Source organism: Eucyclogobius newberryi, unplaced genomic scaffold, assembly GCF_026437365.1.
Source record: "Eucyclogobius newberryi isolate DKJ021-1_F unplaced genomic scaffold, fEucNew1.0.hap1 SCAF_2, whole genome shotgun sequence".
Classification (NCBI taxonomy): domain Eukaryota; kingdom Metazoa; phylum Chordata; class Actinopteri; order Gobiiformes; family Gobiidae; genus Eucyclogobius; species Eucyclogobius newberryi.
The window spans coordinates 17,715,736-17,729,496 of NW_027315834.1; the positions used below are offsets into that span (position 1 = coordinate 17,715,736).

The 13,761-nt window shown below is 38.8% G+C and overlaps 1 protein-coding gene across 1 annotated transcript; it reads right to left on the reverse strand.

The window, feature by feature from the left end:
* Window positions 1-1,235: 1,235 nt before the first annotated feature.
* Window positions 1,236-10,032, reverse strand: LOC140367430 (CCR4-NOT transcription complex subunit 2-like). Its single transcript, XM_072453911.1, has 15 exons — window positions 9,934-10,032; window positions 8,552-8,683; window positions 6,318-6,390; window positions 6,053-6,200; window positions 5,760-5,972; window positions 5,272-5,351; window positions 5,065-5,190; window positions 4,851-4,981; window positions 4,651-4,774; window positions 3,117-3,273; window positions 2,787-2,848; window positions 2,404-2,453; window positions 2,223-2,323; window positions 1,997-2,141; window positions 1,236-1,896 (listed from the first exon to the last, which is right to left on the reverse strand). Exons 2-15 carry the CDS (start codon window positions 8,669-8,671, stop codon window positions 1,810-1,812), a joined length of 1,617 nt encoding a protein of 538 aa, XP_072310012.1. The 5' UTR covers window positions 8,672-8,683; window positions 9,934-10,032; the 3' UTR covers window positions 1,236-1,809.
* Between the last annotated feature and the right edge of the window lie 3,729 nt (window positions 10,033-13,761).

The following is a 13,761-nucleotide window of genomic DNA, read 5'->3' on the forward strand; positions in this document are numbered from 1 at the left end:
ATTCTAATGTTTATAAAAAGTCTGCTGAGTGTCGAGAAGGCACAATTTGGTTAAAATATGGCACAAAACCAAAATTAAAATAATTCTAATAATTACAGCCCTTGAAAATAGTAATCATACTTCCCCCCCTGAAGCATTCTGTGGAAAAAAGACCAAACGTGGTTTAATTTGAGTCATTTTAAATATAGCAGACTTAGACCGAGACAAATTCAATGAAATAGGCCAATTCAAAAACTCAACAAAGACTAGTGTCTGCATGTGAAGCAATTTCGTGTTAAAGATACTTCTAGGCGGCCTTCACTGCTTTGTCAATGGTTTAGTGGCGCCCTCTTGTGGGTGAAACGGGCTAGTATTTGTGTTTTGCAATGGTTTTGCTCATTGCACTCTGCTCAGTCATATTTTCAGGAGACAGGCTCAATCTAAACTGGTGAATGGTGGCTGTATGAGCTCATAGCCTGGAGGCCGGACTGCTGCTCTCTACATATGGAGGCCTTTGTTTAGTGCAGGGAAAGTGAAGGCTACTCGGTCCATGCCTAGAACAGCTAAACAGCTCAGTTATTCCATGTTTCAGAATGTGAAAACAAAATGAGAATGCAATATAAAAGTTTCATTAACAGAATATTTATTTTTGAGTTTTCTTTTAAAACTCTAGCTGCCATTTTCTATATAAAACAAACAGCCAAGTGCCTCAGTCCATTCAGTTGCATGTCATTTGTTTGCTGCTGTGTCAAGAAAGCTAAACAGCTCAGAAAAAGCAACTGGGCTCAGCCGCTGGGCAGTGGTGGTTGTCGGCTCCTGCTGCGGGGGCAGGTGTGGTCCACTGTAGATGGCCTCCAAAGTGCTCCCTCTGTCTAATATTACATTTACAACTGGAGATGGAAAACTGTATCTTCTTGAGTTACATTTACTATTATTGGATGCGTTCTTAGCCTCTCGGGGAGTTAAGAAAGTAGAGTGTAGAAGAATGACATTCCAGCAAAAGGGAATCAAAGAAAGCATATAAAATAAAATGAAAGCATGTGGTAAGAATATAACGGTCCTAAAAGTAAATCTTTGCAGCAAAAGTGCTAATTTAACATTTGGGCAATAACAAATGACAGTTTACAGAGGAAACTAATGCACCATATAAATATGATAAAACACTGAACCTTTTTGACTTCCTGATATAATACTACTGGTCTTAAAAAATGGGAGATAATTTACTTCCACATAACAGGCAGGCACAAAACAAAAGAGGGATTTTCATTTTTTATTATGAAATAGTGCTACAATGTACATTGCATTTCCTCTCCTGACTGTGCTGACTGTCTGCTCAAGGATGTATGATTTGTAATGCCAAAAACCAGGTAGAGTGATAGAGTGAAATCACTAACCTTTTCTTTTACAGAGAACGAAAAGTTGCAACACAGCAAGCACAGTACCAAATAATTATCCATCATAAAAGGTGATCAATAATGTTGCGTTAAAATCTAGTTCTTAAAATTAAGTGGAAAAACTTTTCTAGACAAAAATAGTCATATTTTAGAGTAGAAACATAGATCACTCAATCAGATGGACAGTTATTGACAGTGCTGCCAGTGCATGTTGTAATAGAACTGTGTTGCATGTAACAGACCGAGCAAACTTATAAGGAGGGTAAAATTAAAATATGAGGTAAATGAAAAATATAATCTGAAAAGTTAAAATCAGAGTCTTTTCTAGAGGAGATGTAACGTGTTGTCTCTTGTCCAGATTGGCCAGATTTTCTTTTTGTGGGTAGAACAGAAGAACCTAGTGGGTGATTGTGAAGCCACATGGCAGGAGAGCCAATCAAAAGGCCTGCTGGGCAGGATTGTAGTTGAAAGTAGAGGGAACATGAGGTCGCTCTTCCAACTTGTCATATTCCAAATGAAATTCCTAAAAAAAATTATGTTAGAGTGACAAGGTTAGAGATGACGTAACACTTTTAAAGTAGTAAACTACTTTTAAATATTAACAAGGATAAAAATGTTTGTACCTTGGCCACTTTTCTCCAGTTGAGGCAGTCAAAGAAGTAGTAGGTCCCTCTCTCATAGGCATTGGTCTTCAGCGTGGGCTCCATACCAGGTGCTCGGGTGATCCAAACCCGCTCCTCTTTATGGTACCTCCAGTCCCTGTTAAATCTGCGTCAAACAGTTCCTCACTACATCTCTAAACCTGATACAATAAACATCCACATACAAGTTGTACAACTTTGTACTTACAGTTCTACTGCAGCTAGTAGTTGTAGTAAGTCTCCTCCATTCATGTAGTAGAGATAAAACAGCAGATCTTCTCCATACCGAGACAGTTTTATAGCTGCTAACTGTAAGTCATAGACGGATAAGAAACCGTATGAAAAAGGAGAGACTAACAAAGTATGACATTGTTTGTGGAGAATTTTACCTTGTCTCTTATATGGATGTTGGTTAAATACTCTGAGGGGACATGGAAGTCTGCACAAAGGAAACATTGTTCAAATAACAGCCAATGCCTGCTGTTAACAAGCTTCAAGTGTGTGTGTGTGTGTGTGTGTGTGTGTGTGTGTGTGTGTGTGTGTGTGTGTGTGTGTGTGTGTGTGTGTGTGTGTGTGTGTGTGTGTGTGTGTGTGTGTGTGTGTGTGTGTATGTATGTATGTATGTATGTATGTATGTATGTATGTATGTATGTATGTATGTATGTATGTATGTATGTATGTATGTATATATATATATATATATATATATATATGCACACACAAAGTAAGTCGTTTTGGCATTTAGTTACTCTTTAAGTTTATAGAAACCAACCTATGTCTTGTGGCCGACAAGGAGCAGACGCCCACGGTGACGCAAACTTAGGATACAGATTCCTAAAAGGAGAGAAAATATTATTATTTAATAACCATACAAAAATATAATTTCCTATATACACACACCGGCACGTTTTAAAAATGTTCATATTATTTATATATGTGTTTAAGAACAAATATTCCCATAATGGCAGTTTACTATAATCATAAATTACTTTGAAAGTGATTTTAGAGTGATTTACAGTATGTTCAGATTTAGAGAAAATCAACATTGGAAAATACATATAAGACCAAATACAAAGGTGTAATAAATGTGAATGTGTCTTACTCCGGAGAGTTCAAGTTGAGCCCAAGTGTGGTTAGGTCGGAGCCCAATGCCAAGTGCACCATGCCTGGATCCGTCTCTGCTGCCCGGATGAACGTGAGCAATCCGATCATCCCAAACTGGTCCGTTACCATGCCAGCAGGGATGTTTGTCACTCGCCCTGAAAATGGCAGGCAAAACATGCCGTTAGTTTATGCAAACAATTATATATACAAGATTTATACAAAATAAAACAACTACTACTTTTCTGGCTGTACAGCGCTCTGAATAAAAGCCGCGCACACAAAATTTACAAAGAAAATATAAATTGTAGATATACGGGCCGCACGTGTCCACGTTGTAACATGAGATATTTACACATAAATACAGTACACAATAGTGACACGGCAGTTGTTTTTTGAACCAGAGGGCTTGTGGCACGCCCGCCGCCCGTGGACTAATTTCTGTGAATATGAGTCTGATTGTAATAAAACACACATCGTTTTGAAGCTTGAAATATAGAGAACACGAAGTTTGTCTACTGTCCACAGACATCTTCTTCTAGTGTGTCAAACGCTTGCGCCAGGCCTTTAGATAGAGACCCGTCTTCCCGTATTTTGGACAGGGTATTTTAAAATGTGGATGGCCATTTTATTAATACATTTTAGAGAAAATATTATCATTAAATCGGGCCGGAAAGCATTTGACAATAGTCCGCCATTACAGTTTTCTGTTTACAAGTGAAAATTTGCATGCTGCGCCATACTGCGGCAGGCCCCCGCCATGCCCAAAATATGCCACCATGGTGCGGCGGGCCCCCGCGATGCTGAAAAGATACCGCCAGGTATTAAGATAACCATGCGCCACCACGCCGCGCGCTACCCAGAAGATAGCGCCAGGCTGAAAAACAGCCGCCAGGTTGAGAATAGGTCACTCCACCGCATGGGAGCTATTTTCTCACACACAGACACACACAAACGGGATAGTCACAATTTACCTACAGCACTGCTGAACGTAAATTGTCACAACCCCGTTTTAATTGAATTGACCAGGCTCCTACAGGTAACATTCAGGTGTGAAAAGAGTGATCTAAATAGGATATTTAAGATCACCGTCCATGCTCACGCTGTCCACGGCGCTCAATAATATGGAAAGCAAATATGATCACACTCCGCCACTTAGGTGCGGCGTATGGCGTAATTACGGCGCTCGTTTACGGCGCTCGGTGTTAAAAGCTTTATTTTGTAAAAGCGTCGGAAAATACGCCGTGATAGTACGCTGCTCTTGTGGCGAGTGTGATCATATGGGCTTTCCATAAAGCAAATTTGTAAGTACTTTTTGTAAGAGCCGCCTACGGCCTGCCATCCTCAAACATCAGCCCAGCGACAACACTGGACGGGGTGTTTTCAAATCCTATCTAAAAGCCTGGCTTGCGCTTTCTGCTAGATTGCACCCGGTGGCCTTTAGCCAGTAAAATCTATAAATTAGACGCACCGTTGCATCGGCCGCGTGGGAAAAAGTAGCGGCTTAAAGTCCAAAAAGATAGATTGTGTCTCACCATCTGGAAGAACCTGGATCCCTTTTTTCTGTTGATTGTTGTTGCTCGATGCTACAGAGCTCTTGTCACCTGGGAACTTTGGACCATCTGAGTTTGATGCAGACTTTCCTGACGAGTTCAGATTCTATATAAAATACAAACAAATTAGGGCCCGTTTGTCCTAAAGCAAAACTTAATTATTCATAAGCAAACATGCTAACCGTTTTACTGTCTTCATTGGTGCTTGTGGGATCTTTTGTTTGGTAGTTTGGACCAGGGAGAGCTGGGAAATCTTCATTATGAATGGAGAAGTCCTGCGATTGCTCACTGGACGGTTTAGTAACCATGCCAACTAAAAATCCACAGAAATGCTTGTTAATGGCTCTAGGTTAAAATTTTAATTAAAGCGAGGTTCAATTCATGATTTTTTTTTACCATAGGGAGCTCGACCGGCCAGCGGGTTGAGCAGTGGAGTTGGATTTGAATTTCCATCCCTCCGACTCCTGTCGGCTAATGCAGGAAAATCTGACAAGTCCAGCCCCGTCACATTTTCACTGCCATCTAATCACAGAAAATACAACAGAATGTTAATGTATTTGTACAAACATGTGAAATCAACGTGAGTTGAGACAGGACTTTTACCTGTGCCATTGAAGATGTTGTTAGATAAGGAGTTGTTCATGTTAAAGCCTGGATTTCTGTTGACCCCAAACCCCGACATACTGGCCAGAAACACACCCAAAGACATCATTTATTTTCATACATAAAAAAACAGACTAGAGAGAAAAACTAGCCTGATAAGACTAAACACAACAATGTTCTCTGTAGAGCAAGGAGTCTGCTACTTTGGATGTACAGTAAACAGTAAACAGTAACAGTAAACAGTAACAGTAACAGTAATGTAAGCAGTACAACTTTCAAATACAACACTGATGCAGTACACACAAACATGGTAATTGTAAAATATAAGATATCCCTGTTTTTGGGTTAATGGGAAAACTACACAAACCCATAGTCTGAGTAAAAGTTAAGTTTAGGTCGATAATAGTATTTGTTATTTTTCAGGTTTTAAATAGTACTTTTCAGGATTGTAAAAGTAAAATCAAATTGATGCAGTTCTTGTTGATTACCTGTTAATTGTAAATGGTTGCCGTGCTTGTTGCTGCTTGGGCATCCCAATGATGCTTGGTGATGACCGGCTCGGACTGCCCATGCTGCCACTCCTGCCTCCGCTGCTTCCACCTCGCTCTACTCCTGTTCCAATTCCTCCAGACTGTCCCGTTGGACCGCCCACCTGCTGACTGTGATTCATGACATTTCCTCTGCTCATAGGTAAAATACCCCTGCAACACAACACACAATATAATAGCACCTTTGGGTTGAACATATTAAGTCCACAAATGGCCTGGTCTTGAGTGTGTACCTGCTGGGAGAAGGTGGCGTGTGCATTGTGCCTGTGTTTGGTGTACTGGCATGACTGGAAAGCTGGCTGGCAGACTGGTTCAACCCAGTTCGACTTAGCTGAGGTGCAGCACCACTGTTCATACCACGCATAGGAAAACCCAAAGCACCTGAAAAGACAAATTGTGTAGATTTATTATGCAGCCCTTTTAAAAAAAATACAACTAAATGTAATAAACTACATATTAAAGTGAGTTAAAAAGTATTTGACAAAAAGTCTGTCTTACTTTGTGGGCCATATAAGCTGGCTCCTAGCTGCGACAATTGACCCGTTGAGGAGGCAGAAGATGATGCCAACATCTGAACATAAAACAAACAGAATTTCAGTAAAATAATAATAGTTTGCTTTTTTTGGGAGTGTGGCCGAAACTGCTAGGCTAATTTGTGCCGTGGCTCCTGAAACTGCTGGGCTATTTGACCGCGCCGGGGTAGACAGCGCCGGGTTAAGACAGCGCCGGGTTAGGGTTAGCCATGAGACTATATGAATGAAATTTCCCCATGTGGGACAATAAAGAATTATCTTATATGGCCGTGCCGCGGCTCCTGAAACTGCTGGGCTATTTGACCGTGCCGCGGCTCTGTAGCCACAGCCTTTTTTTAATTGATCAAACATTCAGGGGAGTTATGTATCTGCTAAAGTAAGAAATCTAAAATGTAGAATCCAATAGTAAATACTATCTAAAACTCTTTGTTAAAGGCGCAATGGACGATTTTTCGGCGATTTGAGAGCGCAGGCGGAAGTGCGCATGCGCACTCCCCCGTGCGGCCTGATACAACACACACGTGCGTTCGTTTATTAGCGCAACGGAGCGCATCGCATCGCTCGTCTCCCGTAGATTTCTGTCCACTTCTGCGTCAGCTCAAACTGTCTTTCTCCGTCTTCATTTTGCCCCGTACACTGAGGGAACTATATTATGATAGATCCATGCGCTTAGGCACGCGGAAACGTGGGGACGAGCCTGACGCGGCTGCAGGTGAGCGGTAGGTGCGTTTTATGATTGATACGTGGCAGGACAAATGATTTATCCACGCCACGAGGAAATATGATTAAAAAAATTGCTGAAAAAAATCGTCCATACCACCTTTAAGCTTTATATTAGTTGACTGCGGACATAAAAAAAACTAAGTAAAAGCATGTACACAGCAGTAACACTACAGGCTACTTATTGGGCACAATTTATAACCTTCTTCTCCATATATAAGGGGGTTGAGGAAAAGTATCCTTCATCTCCCCCCACTGTTAGCCAAAAGTCTCTAAAGAAGTTATGTATTTGGATCATTTTGAGTTCTGTTTTCTTTCCAGCTGTGTACAGCAGCATTTTGAAGCCACGCGCCGATAGCTAGGGATGCGTACCGCTCCGCAGGACCGGATCCGGACTTGTAAAAACTTTTCGGTTCAGGTCCAAAAAAAACGAAACCCCGGTGATTCGGTTCTGCAAAATTAAAGAGTGGAAATGTATCTAAAAGGCATTAAACTTCAAGTGTGGGGAACAGCCCAGTCAAACCAGTAATACACTTGACAAACATCAGTATCAGCTGAAATAGCTGCCCCAATACTAATACTCAACTTGCTCTTGTTCGGAAGTTGTTCCTCTAGTAAAACACATGAATGTGTGTTAGCTAGCTAGTAGCTTGTGATTTGTAAGTTGTAACTTCTGTTAATAAACAGTGAATAAACCAGATAAATTGAGTTTATTTCAATCTGCAGTTAAGCCTTGTGTTTGACAGTCGTCCTTGTTCATATGTCTTCAACTTAATTTAGCGAAGTAGCTTGTGTTATGCTGTTATAACATTATGCAAAAATGGCATGAGTTCAGCCGGACTCATTAGGTCTGGACCTGAACCTAAACCTCTGGATTCGAATCCGGACTTGAACCTGAACGTGGGTTTAGGTATGCATCCCTACCGATAGCTGATGCTATTCTGATGCTAATCTGGTACTCTGTGATGAGGGAGTTACAGTCAGGACTTTGATGACCCATTACATGGCTGCTAGGATAAACAAAGAATATTCGTTTCAGATGAAACCTTTCCCCCCCACAAAAACAGTGTAAACAGGAGGTTCCACCCGATGGGCAGGGTTTACTCAGAGTAGGATAAGTATCCGAGTTTTCAAACTTTTTCCTAAAACAGTGTCCAGATGACTATATATATTTTTCTACAACGGATCACTCCCGGACAAATAGGGATTAAACCGATTTTTATAGAATTAAAATATTAGGCTACTGATATTTCAGGTTAACTTGGAAGTTTTTAATAGTAAAATATAATTATTATTTACTTTTTTCCAGTTACTATCCCAGTATAATATTTTCTATCCTCTAAGGGCCAGAAAAAGTTTGAGAAGCACTGCGCTAAAGTATTGTGCATGTAGGGTTGGATGTGTAGGGTTAGATACATGTAACAGGAGTCTTATATGAAGTGATGCACATATATATAGTGGTTTATTCAGTTTGCTTACATCTTTGTCAGCGCGGTGTGGAGGGAACATGGACTGCTGGCTGTAGTAGAGGCTGGTGTCATCTGTGTAATCGCTCTCTACCCCTCCCTCCATAAACTTCTTCCGGTTAGCACCAAACATGCCGTGTGTCACCTGAAAAAGCACACATTTTAAACATGACAACTGCTTCAAATATGTGGTTGGCACATCACTCAATACATTCAATAAATAATGGTTATGTATTGAGCGTGGCAATGCAAGAGGACTTCTGTGGTAGCACAAGACATGAGTTTATACAAGAGAATCACACATATTAAGTTGGCAAGCAGCAGAGCTTCTGAATACATTTTAATAAACAGGAAGCAAAAATATTGTGGACAAATTGACAGTAACCACAGAATATCACAAATTGTGGAAAATCAAGGTGGTCACTGACTATGCTGGTATTTGGCAGATTGTATATCAATTTGTGAAGAAAGGAAAAATACACATATACTGATATTGTTTAGCTTTAAACCGTTTCTGCCTACTCACATTTATTTAATTCATCAGGAGGTTCAGTCCGTGACTATTTTCGTTGTTTTTGTCTATGGAGAACAAAATCGTTTAGACCCAAACAAGCTAATCCCAACAACAACAGAGGCAGCACATAGCACGTGCATTACAACGTTAACATGATCCAAAGCATGAATCTGCCCACAGCACACACTTGACACTGGGAGAAGCATTTCTTGATGAATTAAAAAAAACGTAACAATAAAAGTTAAAATTTCCCTGTGCAGCAGTGTCGTAAAAAGGTTGCTATTAGCATAGTAACACAGAGTGGTTAGCTTTAACAAACTGAACGATTCTCTGGTCCAACCATTGTGTTCCAAAAGAGAAGAGTGTAACAGGCTATTTGTATACTTCACTGTATAAGTAAGTAAGTATGAAACAAGAACAACCTCTAATATTTACTAGAAGTAGCTCCTGCTGTAGCTAGTGTAGCTCTCTGCTAACGTTAACTGCTTACAATACATCAACATACATGTTAGCATTTGAGCTAACACTCTACAGTGCAGGCTATTTGGCTGAATGACAAACAAGAGGAACGACTACAGGTAATGGCATAACAGCTACAGCAACCTCGATGTAATCTGGTTGATAATTTGCAGTCATTTTGACAAACTGACAGTTTTGACAAATAAAATACTGATTATTCGTGTTTGGGCCTAGCTCGCCTCCGTCCCACACAACAACAACAACAACAGAAAGCGACTACTTGTTTTAGCAAAGGAAAATAAGCATACGCATTTGCCCAACATTTTGTCGTAACATTGTTTTGAACGTGCACGCCTTGAATGGATTCCTGTACATTTAGTTTCTGAATAAAGAAAGACTATAAAACGAATAAAAAGACTCACCGCATCAATCTTTCTTCACCGCTACAATCCAAGATGGCCGACATCCCTTTGCCAATCAGCGAGGATGCTGGGATGCCTTTCGCCTCTGACCTCTGAGCCTCCATCTCTGCATCACTCAGACCGTGGCACTTTGCCTAAACATTTCAACTCTGCATTTGTGCAGTGCATGTTTTTCGTTTTGGCAAATGTCACAGGCATGACTAAATCATTGACTGCAAACATACAATATATTTATTTAGGCGGCTTTTATCGGTAACACACCGAGCTTGCCTTATATACCTTCAGTTAAAGTACACATGCTATTGTAGAACAAATTCAGGTGTATCATCTGGACTCTGTTTTTCTAAAAAAACATGCATAGTCTACTTAAACTGCAAAGCTACATAGCCTTGCCCTAGTGGTACTACTACCACTGGTAGCAGCAGTAGTTAGACAAATTTAAAGGTTAACTGCAAAACTTTTCTGGTGGAGGGTCTGTAAGTCTCTGTGCAGATCTTTTTTCTTTACCCACGATATGGGATTAAAGTATATTTTTCTATTGAGACAAGCTGGTGCCTCCACCAGAACAAATAGGTGAAACCAGGTATTTTAGAGGAATTAAAACACCTGTAATTCAGTAAATGCTTCATAGCTAAAAAATAATGCCATTAAGTGAAACATTCCAAGAAAGACAATTACAAGTGGTGGCCCATAAAAGTTACACAAAATGTATTGTAATATTTCACAATTAAATTGGCAATTTTTGTCTACTTTATTAGACATATTTAGAGATTTTTTGGTTACAAACCTTAGTTTGACCCATATTTGACCCAACTGTGTGAACATGACTTTATTGGGATGTTTAGTGGACAGACATACCTTGCATATGTATTCTGTATTTTTTATACTTTTCTGTATTTTTTATACTTACTTTATCCTCTTAAAAAACTTTTAAAAGCCTAACCAAGGACGGCGGTTGCAAATCAGCCTGTGGCTAGAAGCCTTATGTACATGTCCTGACATCGGTCACCCGTTGGTAATGTTTAATTGTACTGTCCCTGTCAAATAAACAAACATAGGTTTTTTTCTCCCCTAAAACGCTATTTGAAATTTTGTAATGCCCATTATTATAGGGAGTACAATTGTACAGTTTATTGTTCTTTCTTTCGTTGTAAAAAATATAATTGATAATTTAGCTTTAAAGCTTTTTTTTTTTGCTTGATTCTGTTAATCCACTTAATTCCACAACCACTTTACTCCTGTTTTTTTGATGGTCGCAAAAATATAGTAATACATAGTTTGCTTAAATTCTGACAAAAGATACATAATAAAAAATGATCAACATTTTAATAGGCTTTTTCAAATGAAAAAGAAAAGTCACAGAGGTGGTAAAAACAATTAGAATAAAAAAAGTCTACTGCCATAGTTGGTGAACAAAATTCACAAACAAGGAACTTCCTTTATTTATAAAATGAGCATGCATGTAAAAATATAAAATAAGAATTTACAAAATAAAATAGAGTATATATAAAACAATTACAGTCAATCAGACTATAGTGCAAAATAAGAATATTGCTTTGATGTGCTAAAACAGTTTCTTTTTTTGGTTATTGCTCTGCAATGATACTATACAAATGTGATTTCCTGATTTTTTGTGTTTTTTCCACTTCGACATAATGATTTTTATTGTTTATACTGAAATGACTCCATCAATCTATAACGAAAGTTGGGGAATTTTGAAAAATATGTATGTCATAGAGTAGTGTAGTACACGCAGATCTGTATGTGACAGCCCTCCATTAAAACACATGTCCCCAACCAACCCATCCTACCCTTAAAACTGATTTAAGGAAAGTTGCAAGTCTGTTTTTATTAATATAATATATATCTTGATTTTTGACTGCATACTTTTGTTCTTCTATTGTTCTGTGTTTTGTGTGCAACACTGAATTTCACCCATTGTTGATCAAGTAAAGGGGCTCTTATCTGATCAAACTGGCAGTCAGGCTGACCTGAGGCCGGGGAGTTACCTGATGTGCATTATCTTCCATGAGTGATGAGTTGCTCTTTAATATAAAATGTGTAGTTTTCTGTTGTGTCTGATGGGGCGCTGTTTCTATATACCATACCAGCCAACTGTCCATGTCTTCGACAAAGTAAGTTGTTAATCATATATGCAGGGTTACTTAGACCACTTAAGTATAAGATGCATGTGGGTTGGTGTCTGTAAGCTTGTGCTGCTGCTGTGCAGTTTTATTTAGACAAAACACATAGAGATATATATTTTATTTTATTACTCTTCTGCATATGTTCAACAATTTAACAAACAGGAATCATGTTAAAACACAATATAACATTAACAGGATGAGGCTTAGCATGTCAAACACTTCAACCATTTATACACAGAGAAAGTTTTAAAGTTGGCTTTTAACCAATTTGGCAGCAATATTTTTGGGAATAGTGCCAGTAAAGGTTTGCGATGAATGGAGGCAGCTTCACACTTGATTCATATATAGCCTACTGACAGGCAGCACACAAACACTACCCCCCTCTATGGCTGAACTATCACAATATCCCTGGGTTACAGTGATTCAAGGGCTGTTGTCCATTAAATCATGCATTTATGCACTGAGGTAAAAGTAAAAAATCCATCAGAATGGAACAAATATGTTCATTTGATCTAAAATACACTTGTGGGCCATAAGACCATATGGCAGTACATGCTGAGTACAGGATCACAGCGTTTGATTGGGATCCAGTGTTTACATTTCACTCAAAATATTCCTGATCAAGAGTAATTAGTTCTGATATTCTCCCACATTTCATTATACAACCATAATATATGGGGCATGTCCACAAAGCTTGTCATAGAATATTGGGAAACTCATGTATTCATGCATATTCAAATACTGTGGTAAGGAACAGTATATATCAAGTGCTCTTGGCTTTCTTCAGGCAGCTGGCAGGTTCAGACGTTTGACACAATGCCATCAAGGCGACAGCATTTCTAAAGTCCCTAAACGCTCTGGATCAAAACTACAAGTCAATCAGGGAACAAATTAGTAGTCTGGCTCAGGTGTATTAAAAAAAAACAGCACTGTTGAGTAAATGCTTTCTGCATGTTTTGTTGTCATTTTCATAGGAAATCCATCATTTTCCCAAAGGCATTTACAGCATGGGCTTTGGGGGATCTTCAATAAGCCTTTTTGGTCAGTGGCACGACTGTGCTCATTTTTGGTTTGAAAATGATATCAACAGCAGTGTTTAATGCTTTCAATATTGTAAATACACATAATCATTTCTAATAGATCCAAAGATGCAGCCTAAAAATCTGCAGACTTTTCTCAGATGCACAAACTAACTGTGCTTCATATATATATATATTTTTTTTACTGAAGTTACTAAGACAGTGATATGCAAAAGGAACAGACTAAACATGGAGTAGATCGCAGCTTCAAGGAAACACAAGGATCACACTTTACAACTGTCAAATGAGGAGGGACACATGAACATGAACAAAGTACAAACAATTCTCAAATTGTGGCCAGTATTCACCGACTCAGAAGTTCTTTCATTTACGGCTAAACGATCATTTTCATAATTTCTTTAGTGGAAAAGTGATTAAATTTGATTTGGAAAGAAATGGATCTTAAGTTTGAAACGTATTGTCATGTATAACGTTTTTGTTAGAAAAAAAGCTTTGGAGATATTTCTGGTTTAGCACTTATATCTTGTAATCCTACTTGAGGACAATTTTCAGGAATTACTAAACACATTATACTAGTTACATGGTTAGAGCATATTTCTTATTTAAATTAAATTAAATGTAATTTAACATTAGGTAAATCA

Bases quoted from the DNA above. Each gene is read 5' to 3' on its own strand.
- LOC140367430 (XM_072453911.1), bottom strand. From the start codon at position 8,671: ATGTTTGGTGCTAACCGGAAGAAGTTTATGGAGGGAGGGGTAGAGAGC. The intron at 6,201-6,317 runs GTAAGACAGACT...TTGTCTTTTCAG, and splicing joins CAGCTTATATGGCCCACAAA to GTGCTTTGGGTTTTCCTATG. The intron at 4,982-5,064 runs GTAAAAAAAAAT...GTGGATTTTTAG, and splicing joins GGCCGGTCGAGCTCCCTATG to TTGGCATGGTTACTAAACCG.